This window comes from Erinaceus europaeus, chromosome 8 (genome assembly GCF_950295315.1).
Source record: "Erinaceus europaeus chromosome 8, mEriEur2.1, whole genome shotgun sequence".
Taxonomy (NCBI): Eukaryota; Metazoa; Chordata; class Mammalia; order Eulipotyphla; family Erinaceidae; genus Erinaceus; species Erinaceus europaeus.
Genome location: NC_080169.1, coordinates 5,223,464 through 5,237,044, shown reverse-complemented (window position 1 = coordinate 5,237,044; position 13,581 = coordinate 5,223,464). Strand labels below are relative to the sequence as shown.

The following is a 13,581-nucleotide window of genomic DNA, read 5'->3' as shown; positions in this document are numbered from 1 at the left end:
ATTGTCTCATCTACCTTCCCCTAGTGTCAGCTCTAAAGAGAGAAGACAGCCAATACATATTTGTTCAATAACAAGGAAAAATAGTTCTAGAGGATTCTCTCCAGAGCAGTGGGCAGCTCTGGCTTATGTTGGTGAGGAGGGATTGAACCTGAGACTTTGAAGCCTCTGGCATGAGAGTTTCTTTGCAGGTGTCTCTCTGTCTCTCTTCTTTATCTTGACTCCTCTCAATTTCTGTTTTTATCCAATAATAAATAAATAAATATTTTTTAAAAATTAAGCCCAGTCTCTGAATTCATTCAGTCTGCAAACTTGAACCATTGAGTGCTTAGACTAAAGGAATGTATAGTCTGAACTGGACTTCCTAGCTTCTTCCCACACAACGACCCCTAAATTCATTTGCTCTAGTCCTACATTTGGGTTCTTGTTGATTGAACAATTTGCTTTATATCTTACTTACTCTCAGCCACCAAGCTGCAGACACTAATGTGATGCCATCCTGACTTCCCCAGGCAGACAACCTCACCAATATGTCCTGGAACCTCACCTCCCCAGAGGTCTACCCCACTACGGAAAGATAGAAACAGGCTAGGGGCTATGGATCAAACAGCAGAGAAGCAATTATGGAAGCCAGACCTCCCACCTTCTACACCCCATAAAGAATTTTGGCCAGGAGCAGGGTAGATAGCATAATGGTTATGCACAGAGACTCTCATACCTGAGGCTCCAAAGTCAAAGGTTTAATCCCCTGCACCACCATAAACCAGAGCTGAGCTGGGAAGGAAGCTTCCAAAAACAGATCCGAACAGACTGTAAACACCTAGGACAATTAAACAGCCCTTTTTTCTCTTCTAGCCCTTCAAATGTACCTTCCCAGTACACAGATTTTAATTTCCTCATTCTCGAGTGGAGCTCTTGAGTGCCATCTGGACTGGGCCTCCTTCCCAACAAAAAGGTGCTTGACGGAGAGGCAGAGGCCAACGTTGCCGGAGTCAATTGCTTCCATTTGCATCCACCTCTGAGAACTTTGGCTTGCTCGGCTCCATCCCTGGAGACATGGAATCTGTACTTTATTAAAAGGAGAGGAGTTCTGGTGTTTAGGGTTTGGGCCTCTTAGTATATGTGCATTTGTTTCATTGTCAAGATGGACCATTTCAAACATGCGCAGGAGAGAGTGTAATGACCACTATGCTCCCAATTAGTTACGCAAGTTTAAGCTTTAGTTTTGTTGTTGTTTTTGCCTCTAGGGTTATCACTGGGGCTTGGTGCTGGCACTATGAATCTACTGCTCCTGGAGGCCATTTTTCCATTTTATTGAATAGGACAGAGAGGAATTGAGAGGGGAGGGAAAGACAGGGAGGAGGAGAGAAAGATAGATACCTGCAGACCTGCTTCACCGCTTGAGAAGCAAACACCCCCACAGGTGGGGAGCTGGGGGCTTGAACCCGGATCCTTGCGTGTGTCCTTGATCTTCATACTGTCTATCCTTTTAGGGTTTGATTTGGAGAATGTGCTGTATTGATTCTCAAAGGGTATATTCACTTCTTTTGTATTCCATCATTTATTAATTTCCTTTTGGGGATAACCCTGGAGGCAAAAAAAGAAAGTGCCCAGTGGGGTGCTGGAGACTGAACCCACTAAGCAACCTCCCCTATTATTTTGCACTCTACCCACTAAGCAACCTCCCCTATTATTTTTACTCTGTGAACTTAACGTGGTGTGCTACCGCCCGGCTCCCCAGTGAGCTTCCTATTATTTTTATTTAAATTTTTTATAATTATGTATTTATTTATTTTCCCTTTTGTTGCTCTTGTTGTTTTTTATTGTTGTAGTTATTATTGCTATTGTTGTGATTGTTGTTGGGTAGGACAGAGAGAAATGGAGAGAGGAGGGGAAGATAGAGAGGGGGAGAGAAAGACAGACACCTGCAGACCTGCTTCACCACCTGTGAAGTGACTCTCCTGCAGGTGGGGAGCCAGGGGCTTGAACAGGGATCCTTACACTGGTCCTTGCGCTTTGCACCATGTGCACTTAACCCGCTGTGCTACCGCCTGACTCCCAAGCTTCCTATTGTTTTTAAAGCCTCTAGAAAACATTAGATTCCAGTTCTGAAAGGCTCAGGAAAACCCTGCCTTTGGGGCTAAAGAATCTGATTGATTTTCAGGCCAGTAGCTTGGGAGCCCAGGCTTAGAATGGAAAGCTCTCTGAACCAGCTGTGGATACAGAAGCTGGATACTAGAGCACTTGGGAGAGCGCACATCTTACCATGTATGAGCATCTGAGTTCAAGCCCCTGGTCCCAACCTGCAGAAGGTGAGCTTCCTGAGTGCTGGAGCATAGCTGCAGGTCTTTCTCCTTTCCCCACTGTCTGGCTCTTTCACCTCAACTAAAAAAAAAAAATGACCCTGGATCCCAGCTGCCCCAGAGCCCCACCCCACTAGGGAAAGAGAGAGGCAGGCTGGGAGTATGGATCGACCTGTCAATGCCCATGTTCAGCGGGGAAGCAATTACAGAAGGTCTGACCCACGATGACCCTGGGTCCATGCTCCCAGAGGGACAGAGAGTAGGAAAGTTGTCAGGGGAGGGGATGGGATACAGAGTTCTGGTGGTGGGAATTGTGTGGAGTTGTACCCCTCTTATCCTATGGTTTTTGTCAGTGTTTCCTTTTTTGTAAATAAAAATTAAAAAATGAAATAAAATAAATGATGGGAGTTTCTAGCCCTACGCTCAACTCTTGACACCATCTTCCCAGACAATACTTTCAGTCCACCTGCATGGTAGCTATCAGGCTCAGGCAAACATTACTGAAGTCATGAGCCCCATGGGACACACCTAAACACACTTCCTAGCTTCTTCCCAAAGACTCCTACTTTCATCTGTTCTATTCCTACGCATGCATTCCTATTCATTAAACAATTTGTTCTACTTCATATCTTACCACCTTTCAGCCACCAAGTTGCAGATGCTACCATGTCACCATCCTGACTTCCCTGGACAGACGACCTCGCCAATGTGTCCTGGAACCTCACTTCTCCTGAGCCCTGCCCCACTAGGGAAAGATAGAAACAGGCTGGGGGGATGGATCCACCAACCAATGTCCATGTCCAGTGGAGAAACAATTAACAGAAACCAGACATTCTACCTCCTGCATAACCATAAAGAATTTTGGTCCACACTCCCAAAGGGATAAAGAACACGGAACTCTGGTGGTGGGAACTGTAAGGAATTGTACTCCTGTTACGTTACAATCTGGTTAATCATTATTGACTCAATTTTGATGTTCAGAAAATGGTCAGACCTTGGGGTGCACACAGATAGCATGGGTCCCCAGCTGTGTGTGGTGTCTCCATGCTCCTGGTTTACTCCACCGACTGGAACCCAGTGGTATGAAACTTGAGTGCAAGGGTGAGAGCAAGGTCTAGAGGGCTGGGAGACGGCCAGGGGTCTTCTATACCTGCTGAGCCTACGGGCTAGCAACCAGGGGACAGAAGGTCTGGTGACGGGAAACCACCAGCTCCAGCTGAGACTCTGGACACTGAACATGACCAAGAGGACAGATGTCCATCTGGAGTTCAAGAATCTGAATTGAAGGGCCAGGAAGTGGTGCACCCAGTTCAGTGCATATATCACTATGCTCAAGGACCTGGGTTCGAGCTCCCCTCTCCCCACCTGCAGGGGGTGAGTGGTGAAGCAGGTCAGCAGGTGTCTCTCTTACTCTCCCCCTCTCTATCTTCCCCTCCCCTCTCAATTTCTCCATCCTGTCAAGTAAAAATAGAAAAACAAAATGGCTGTTGGGAGTGGTGGATTCACGGTGCAGGCACCAAGCCCCAGCAATAACCCTAGTGACAAAAAAATGAAAAAATGACCCTGAGTTGGAAGGTGTTCCTTAGGGTGAGTTTGGGAGAGGCTGGAGAGAGCGTGGGGATGGTCCTTAAGTGAGCTTCTCTCTGACTCTGCAGCTATTAGAAGTCTAGAATCAGGTGATGGACAGTAGTGATCAAAAAGAAGACAAACAGAAGTGGACTGTTGCTATGTTTCATATTGGTTTGCTCCCCTTCCCCCCAACTCTCAGAGAATTGGTTTGGCCCTTGCTAGTTTCGCGCCCCGCTTTCTCCCCACCCCCTATGCTAAGGACGTCCAGAGTACCAACAGAGTGGCAGAGGAAGAATGATGGAGAAGCACATGGTGTGGTGATTTGCCCGTTCATGAATAAAGATTAAACTGCAGCTTCTCAGCCCAGCCGTGTGTCCTCGGGTCTCTCTCTACCATCACGAAGCTAGCCCAGCCTGCTGGCGCCCCCAAACTTTAACAACAAATGGCGCCCTTGTGGACCTGACCTGAGCATCTCTCAGATAAGTGAAGACAATTTGGCTACCTATGCACTATGGCCTTCTCTTCTGCTTGTGAAGACATCTCCAAAGGCCTCTGCCCTTTCTTCACGAGACTGTTTCGCTGTTTCTGGAACATTTATCTCTGGACCACTCTGTGGTTTCCGCCCAACGCCAGCCCGCAGGAGCCCAATGCCAGCCCCCATGAGCCGGCTTTCTACCGCGTGGCACGGGGCATTGAGCGCCGGGCTCCCTCCATGCTGCTTGCCCGCTGGGAGCAGGGCAGCAGACATGGCAGGGCCATGGGGCAGGGCCGCGGCGGCCTATCATGGCCGCCACCCCGTGGCACCTCAGCCCGCGCCTTCTGCATGGCTGGCCCGCCCGTCCTCGTGCTATGAAGTCTGGGCAGATCCCGGACCACCTGGAGACCGCGGGCTCCCTGCCGAAACTGGGCCCCCTGGCCGAGACCTCCAGCTCGGGTCTAAAGGCAGATGAGCTAGAATACGCAGAGATTCGTGCAGAGATCGCAACCTACAATTCCTAGAAGTGGAGCTGCGTGGGAATGGAGCTGCACGGGAGGCCACCTCCGGATGGTGACCCCCCCAACAACAATTAAGACAGTACAGATCTAAATTCGTGTTTAAAATGACATGTCTTCGCAACAAAGGTTTCTCTCCTTGTGTATTGAAGACCATGTGTATGTGTGTGTTTAAAGTTTGGTAGCATTAACTTTAAGGTTAAGAATGTGGCTTTAAGGCTATATTCTTACCAGGCAAAGTTAAATTAAAAAGGTTTTCAACGTAATTCTCATAAAGATAAAATTAACTTACATTTAAAGTCTGAGGTAAAAATTAGTTTAAATATCAATATATTTTAACTAAGTTGGTAAAAAAAAAAAACCTGCGCACACCTAGGGTGTGTCTCCATCTTGAATGGGTGTAACAAAAGGTTAAAAAGACGTTGTTGATATGTAAAAGTCTCAAATTCCTTCTCAATTAGAACGTTAGATTGCACTATGGTTATGCTAATAATTCTCATGCCTGAGGCTTTTTTCTTTCTATGGTTCATGTTTGCCTTTCCACATTTTATTGTTTAAATAGCCTTAGAATCGTGCTAAAAGAGACTTCCAATTGTGAAAGAGTTATCAATTGTGGTAAACTTCTAACCTGCTACAAGTTTTGTTTCATAAGTAAGTGAATTGCAGCTGTCAAATTCTCTACAGAAAAGCAGAATTCTGATGGCTGACATTCCCCATCGAGACAGATGTACAACAATTCACCCCCTGGCAATTCTTCGGTGGACATCTGCTTTGGACTCGCTTCTATGGGACTCACTGGTACACCTCGGACACTTTGCACAAAACTAGAGGCTTCCCTTTATGCTGCTGGGTTTCTCAAACACTGACTGCAGCCATGCATTGGGACTCTAGGCCTCACCCTCCCCCCATGCTAGAAAATGCCCATAGAGGCAAGTATGGCCCCCAGAGGCAGGAAATGTTTTTTTTTTTAAGCTGATAAAGTTTTGCCCAGAGGCAAAAAATGGCCCCCTCAGGCCCTCCCTTGGCAGCACACTGGTTCTTGTTACTAGCTTACATGTTTCTCCATGTTTGTGCCAGTTTCTTTTTTGAAAATGCCTGTACAATATAGGTTTCTGTTCACCCCACACCCGATACTGTGCTCATTTAGTTAAAAACAGAAGGGGGAATATGTTGCTATGTTTCATATTGGTTTGTTCCCCTTCCCCCCAACTCTCAGAGAATTGGTTTGGCCCTTGCTAGTTTCGCGCCCCGCTTTCTCCCCGCCCCCTATGCTAAGGATGTCCAGAGTCCCAGCAGCAGTGGCAGAGGAAGAATGATGGAGAAGCACATGGTGTGGTGATTTGCCCGTTCGTGAATAAAGATTAAACTGCAGCTTCTCAGCCCAGCTGTGTGTCCCTGAATCTCTCTCTACCACCGCGACGCTAGCCTGGCCAGCTGGCGCCCCCAAACTTTAACAACAGTGGACACACACTATTGTATCAGTAATGTGACTTGTTAAGTTCTCTCAGCAAAGCTCAAATGCTTTGTTGTTGAGTTTTGTTTTCAAAAAAAAAAAAATGGCCACCAGGAGTGGTGGCGTTGTGCAGGCATAAGCCCCAATGATGATGATGATGATAATGATGATGATGATGACAGGAGGAGGAGGAGTAAGATGAAGAGGAGGAGAAGGAGGAGGAAAAGGAAGAGGAGAAGGAGGAGGAATAGGAGGTAGGAGAGAAGGAGGAGGAGGTAGAGGAGAAGGAGGAAGAAGAAAAGGAGGAAGAGGAGGAGAAAGAAGAGGAGAAAGAAGAAGAGGAAGAAGAAGAGGAGGAAGAAGAAGAGGAAGAAGAAGAGGAGGAAGAAGAAGAGGAGGAAGAAGAAGAGGAGGAAGAAGAAGAGGAGGAAGACAAGGTAGAGGAGGACAAGTGGCTGGGAGCCCACCCTACCCAACACCTCTGCCTCTCACTGCAGTCTGGTCAGTTTCATCTCTTTATTATTTTCTTTTCAAAATAAAACAAACAAAAAAATTCACCACTCAAAATATTTTAGAAAAGTGCTCAATCACAGTTAAAAGCTTCATGGAGTCTCAACCAGAGCAGCGCACTGGTGCACCAGTCAGACTTGAGTATCCGGTTGAGGGCGGCAGCCTGTTGTCTCACTTTCTCCTTTGCTGTGTGTTGCCATCGTCCGCGTGAGCTGTGACCAGGCAGCAGGGGACAGACAGACAGCTGTATCTGCTAAGGTGGCCACACCCCCAGGACAGATGCTTCCAGTTTGTCTATCTGGCACTGTGAGGACCAAGCCTATTCCTGCCCCATCTGATGTCCAGAGATCACCGTAGGGAGGGCAGGCGGGCCAAGGGCCGGGAGCAGACATCAGAAGAAGCAGAAGACACTTGTCGCTCTGCAGCTCCGTGGGGAGAGCTGACTCCTGGGCTGGGCCCTCGAGTGGAGAGGCGCAGAGAGGAGCCTGGTGGGTGTCATCATCGCTCGTGCTTAATGTTGGCTTCGCTTCGCTCCAAGGTGACCCCGTTGCTGTTCCTTGGGCCTTCCTTCTTGTTCCAGTCCTTTTCAGTGTAAAATTCAGCCATCACAGGACAGTGCTCAGAGGCCACTCCTCCCCAGGACCAGTTATCCGGAATCCAGGGGTTTGTGAGGCCTTCCCGCACCACGGCCCAGTGACCTGAGAGGGAGGGAGAAGAGACCTCGAGGTCAGACTGGAGGCCACAGGTTGGGCAGGGGAGGCCAGCATGGTGCAGCTGCCTGCCCAGGCTCCCATCTGACTTACCTGCACAAAGGAATCGTGTCATGTCACTGGATTTTCTGGATACACAAGGGTTTCAGAAGGGATTCAATAGGCTCCCCGAAACGACTGAGTCTAGGCTACTGTCCATTCCTGGGCTCGTCACAGGTCACAGATAACCTCCCTCCTCTCACCACATGCTCAGACTCAGCCGAGCAGTCAGAATAAATCTCTGACACGGGGACAAATGTCACACTAAGATGTTCAAAGTGAAGGTTCATGGGGGCCAGGTGGTGGTGCACCTGGTGAAGTACATCCACTACCATGTGTGAGGACCTGGGTTCAAGCCCCCACTCCAGACCTGCAGTGGGTGGGTAGAACTTGATGAGCTGTGAAGCAGGGCTATGCAGGTGTTTCTCTTTCTCTCTCCCTCTTGAGCTTCCCCTCCTCTGTCCATTTCTATCTGTCTTATCAAATAAAAAAAGAAAAGAAAAGTGAAGGTCCAACTTTTCGTTAAAAAGTTTTACAAGAAGAGTTAAAAAAAAAAAAGTGGAGGGGACCAGCCAGTGATGCACGTGGTTGAGAGCACCTGTTACAGGGCACAAGGACCCAGGTTTGGGCTCCTGGTCACCCCTGCAGGGGGAAAGCTTTACGAGTGGTGAAGCAGGGCTGCAGCCGTCTCTCTGTCTCTCTTCTTCTCTATCTCCCCCTTCCCTCTTGATTCTGACTGGCTCTATCCAACAAAAAATAAATAAATAAGAGGGGCCAGGTGGTGGCTCACCTGATTGAGCGCACATATTACAATGCACAAGGACCTAGGTTCGAGCCCCTAGCCCCCACCTGCAGGGGAAAAGCTTTGAGAGTGGTGAAGCAGGTGTGCAGGTGTCTCTCTCTCTCTCCCCCCCTCTCTATCACCTGCATTCCTCTTGATTTCTAGCTGTCTCTATCAAATAAAAAGATAATAAAACATTAAAAACAAGTAAATAAATACAGAAAAAAAAATTTAAACCTCATCTCCCCAGAGCCCTATCCCATCAGGCTGAGAGTTTGGATCCACCTGCCAACGCCCATGTCCACCAGAGAAGCAGTCAAAGAAGCCAGACCTTCCACCTTCTGCACCCCCACAATGGTCCTGGGTCCATGCTCCCAGAGGGATAAAGAATAGGGAAGCTTTCAGTGGAGGGGATGGGATACGGAACTCTGGTGGTGGGAACTATATGGAATTATACTCCCATTATCTTATAATCTTGCTAATCATTATTAAATAAGTAATAACAAATCTATCACGTGAAAACACATCCACATGAAGGAGGGTACATTTGGAAAATGAACTAACGCACGGCTACAAAATGCAAATACAGAGTTTCCAGAAGGCAGCCCGTGTCCTCAGTGAGGTAAACTCCAGGCCCGCATCAGTGTGCTGAGTGAGGTGTGAGCACCAGGTCTTGCTGGCACAGTGGCCTGACCGGGTGACAGATGGCAGTGGCAACTTCGAAGCAGGGAGGCAGATGCAGTGATATCTAACGTCACCGTGGACCCCGTGGCCCGGGATTCTCCAACTCGCTTGGGAAGACCTGGTCTTCCTGAGACCCACTGCTTCCACTCTCCTGCTCCTCCCAACAGGCGCCGTCTGAGACGCAGGAGGCAGAGGAAGGAGCTGAGCCCGGGCTGCTTCTTAGAGTCTCGTGAGGCTTAGCAGTGGCACCTGTCAAGTCTTTTCACCATCTTGCAAAAGTATAAGGGAAATGCCACAAACATAGATACATCTGTTGGGATTCAGTGAAGCTCTTACACAGGATTTGGGAATAATTGTTTCTGTCTTTCAGCAAAAAAAAATCCCACTGTCCTATTTCTGATTCTTTTCCTTCCCCCCCCCCAACATTTATTTATTTATTTTCATGAGAGAGGGAATGATGAGAACACTGCTTAGCTCTGGCATATGGTAGGGATTGAATCTGGGACCTCTGGGGCCTTGAGCATGAGTATCTGATGCACAACTTCTGCAAGTTATTCCAGCCTTTCTTTCTTTTTTTTTTATCTGTATTTATTTGTTGGATAGAGACAATCAGAAATTGAGAGGAGGGAGTCAGGTGGTGGCGCAGCGGGTTAAGCGCATGTGGCACAAAGCACAGGGACCGGCGTAAGGATCCTGGTTCGAGCCCCCGGCTCCCCACCTGCAGGGGAGTCACTTCATAAGTGGTGAAGCAGGTCTGCAGGTGTCTGTCTTTCTCTCGCCCTCTCTGTCTTCCCCTCCTCTCTCCATTTCTCTCTGTCCTATCGAACAACGAACAACATCAACAATGGCAATAATAATAACCACAATGAGGCGGCAACAAAAAGGGGGAAAAAATGGCCTCCAGGAGCGGTGGATTCATGGTGCACGCACCGAGCCCAGCAATAACCCTGGAGGGAAAAAAAAAGGCAGGACAGTCCCCAATGAAGAAATCATATATATATATATATATATATATATATATATGAAAATAAGAAATTGAGAGGAAGGGGGTGATAGAGAGGGAGAGAGACAGACAGACACCTGCAGCACTGCTTCACCACTTGTGAAGCTTTCCCCCTACAGGTGGGGACCAGGGGCTCGAACCTGGGTCCTTGCGCACTGTAACGTGCTCTCAACCAGGTGCGCCACCACCTGGCCCCTTCCAGCCTTTCTAACTGCTGCTAGATCTCAGCTCTGATCAGCCGGTACGCCGCTATGTTCCATTGCTGGGGAGCCAGAGACGACCCGAACTACCCCTGCGGCTTCAGACAGACTATGACCCACATAGTCAATGACTGCCACCTCTCCAGATTCAAAGGAGGTCTCGAAACTTGACATCAGGCTCAACCTGACACTGTTGACTGGCTACGGAAGAAGGGCAAACGCTAGAAGAAGAAGAAGCTCTGATCTAACGGTGTGGGGTGGGGCACTACTTTTCAGCACTAAGATTACCTACTGCGTCTGTGTCCTCTCTGAGTCTGTCTAAAGTACTTAGTTAGCCCTTGTTACGGCAATGCTCTGACATATCGTCATGCCTAGTGCACTGCCAGTATGGGGGTGACACTATGACCACAACGCAGTGTGTGGATGCGACAGGGTTTGAATAGTGTTTCCTGAACAATACCAAATGGCCTTAAAATCTGGGTGTCATCAGCTCACTTCTGAAGCAGGACTCTGCCAGGCTGTAACCCAGTTAGCCAGGAATATACCTGGCTAGCCTCAGCTGTGGATCAGTGGATAACCTGTAATTATTTTTCTTCTTTATATTAATTTTTTTAAATATTTAGTTATTTAGTTATATTTATTCCTTTTCTGTTGCCCTTATTATAGTTATTATTGTTATATATATTGTTATATATGTATATTGTTATATATATAGTTATTATTGTTATAGTTATTATTGTTGTTGATGTCGTCATTGTTGGATAGGACAGAGAGAAATGGAGAGAGGAGGGGAAGACAGAGAGGGGGAGAGAAAGACAGATACCTGCAGACCTGCTTCACCACCTGTGAAGCGACTCCCCTGCAGGTGGGGAGCCGGGGGCTTGAACTGTGTTCCTTATGCTGGTCCTTGCGCTTTGTGCCACCTGCGCCTAACCCTCTACACTACTGCCCGACTCCCGTAATTATTTTTCATACACCCCCTTCATTCTTTAAAAAAAAATAAATTTCTTTATTTTTATCTTTTTTAAAAAATGTATTATTGGATAGAGACAGAGAGAGATTGAGGGAGTGGAGCATAGAGAGGGAGAGAGACAGAGAGAGAGAGAGAGACACCTGAGACCTGCTCTACCACTTGTGAAGCTTTCCCCCTGCAGGCGGGGAGCCCCCTTCATTCTTAAAAGTGAGTGTGTTTGAAAGATAATTGTACAATTACCTAGATGATAACCCTGTAAATGCCCACAGAGGAGCTAAGTTAACCTGAATTCCTACTCAGAGTAAACCACTGGGAACTGCCAGTTCAGGAAGATGTTCTGTATTCTCTTTCTGAGAAAGAGGGAGAGGGAGAGAGAGGCGGCTGGTTTCTCCTTTACCTGTGAAAACCTTCTTTAAGCTCTTACTGATCCAGATGTTATCCAGAGACTTTGAGCCCTGAGGGTTCTTAGTGCTGATGTTGGTGAAGGTGTGTGCAGGGATCAGATTGTGGAATTTTTCTTTCCTCAGGATGTCATAGTCACAGCTGTCTGGACCTTGGCCAAAATCCCCTAAAACAATCACATCTTTTTCTCCTGGAAGTGGAAGAAAGAAAACCAGAGATTAGAGAGATGGAAGGAGGTTAAGTCCAGAACTAACTGCAGAAGAGCTGCCCAGGTGTGTCGCTGGTGTTCCCTTGTGGGGCTAAGAATCAAAGACCAGGGCCCTCTTCACACCAAGGTGTACACTCTACCTGGGCACCTTATATGATTTTAGATTTTTGTTAGGATTTGTCATGAGTATATTTCCCAAGTGGCTGCAGTGATGCACGTGAAGTACGCATTTCTGGATTTTTCATTTTGTAACCAGAAAAGTTTTCTTGGTTTTCTGACTGGGGCCAATATACTTTTCCCCCCTAAAGTTTAACAAGCTGGCAATCACTTTCTAAAAGAAGCATGGTTTATCTTCTCCACCTCAGTATTTAATACTGTGGGTCACCATATTAGTCTGAAAGAAACACAATCACTCACAGAGCAGGGAATTTGAAAACAGTGGTTCTTGGTCCTGTTTTGAAAGAAAACAGCTGGATAACTGTGTGGAATCCTGGCTTTGCCACTTCCTAGCTCTGTGACCATAGGTAAATGTTTTGATCCACAAGAGGGAAGTAGAGTCCATTCTGTTCTCTGGATGCTTGTCAAGAATAGACAAGTTGATAGAAGTATTTAGCACACAGTATCTCATATATACCTTGCTTTCCCCTTTGCATTTCTCCCTTCCTTCCTTCCTTCCTTCCTTCCTTCCTTCCTTCCTTCCCTCCTTCCTTCATTTCTTTTTAAAAATATATATTTTTTGTTTATCTTTTTATTTATTGGATATAGACATAGAGAAATTGAGAGGGGTGAGGGAGATAGACAGAGAGACACCTGCAGCCCTGCTTCACCACTCGTGAAGCTTTCCCCCTGCAGGTGGGAACCAGGGACTTGAACCTGGGTCCTTGTGCACTGTAAAGTGTGTGCTTACCCAGGTGCGCCGCTGTCTGGCCCCATCTTCCTTTCTTTCTTTTAATTTCAGGGCCAGAGGAAAAAGCTCACTTAGTGTGTTGCTATGTCATGTGTGTGAGCCAGGCTCAAGCTTAGCTCCCACAGCATTGAAAGGAGTTTCAGCGCCATGGCCCCTTCTTCCCTCCCTCCCTCCCTCCCTCCTTCTCTGTCTCTATCTAAAATTAAAAACAGAAAAGATCCAGATAGATAGAAAGACACAGAAGGAGACAGAAGGACTGTTCCACCATCCATGGAACACTCCCGGGCACTGCCACAGTGCCTCCACGTGGTTCCAGAGTCTGAACCCAGGCCCTTCACGCCTGATGAGGCATATTGTAAGGGACCCTTTTCTTCAAGTTCTCTGAACTAGATTCATAAGAATTTACCAAGGGGGCAGGGGGAGATAGCATAATGGTTATGCAAAAGAGACTCTCATGCCTGAGGCTCCAAAGTCCCAGGTTCTATCCCCGGCACCCCCATAAGCCAGAGCTGAACAGTGCTCTGGTAAAAAAATAATAATAATAATAATTTACCAAGGAAGGGCCAGGCAGTGGTGCACCTGGTAAAATGCACACATTACAGTGTGCAAGGACCCAGGTTCAAGCCCCTAGTCCCCACCTGTAGGAGAAAAGTTTCACAAACAGTGAAACTGCTAAAATTCTCCTTTCTCCCTTCTCGCTCTTTCTCACCTCCTCCTCTCCCTCCCCCTTCCATCTCAATTTGTCTCCACCAAAAATTAATTAATTAATTAACTAATTGGCACTATGAATCCAATGCTCCTGGTAGCCATTTTTCCCATTGGATATGAGAGAGAGAAATTGAGGGGGAG

The 13,581-nt window shown here is 47.3% G+C and overlaps 1 protein-coding gene across 2 annotated transcripts in view; it reads right to left on the bottom strand.

Moving 5' to 3' along the window:
- Positions 1-6,812: 6,812 nt before the first annotated feature.
- The window catches only part of EEPD1 (endonuclease/exonuclease/phosphatase family domain containing 1), a 138,095-nt gene continuing 131,326 nt past the window's right edge, over positions 6,813-13,581 (bottom strand). For both annotated transcript variants that reach the window (XM_007523388.3, XM_060195835.1), the window contains exons 7-8: positions 11,613-11,807; positions 6,813-7,523 (exon numbers count right to left, since the gene is read on the bottom strand). In XM_007523388.3, coding sequence (XP_007523450.2) covers positions 7,324-7,523; positions 11,613-11,807 — 395 coding nt within the window. In that variant the 3' untranslated portion in view covers positions 6,813-7,323. The remainder of the gene's footprint in view (positions 7,524-11,612; positions 11,808-13,581) is intronic.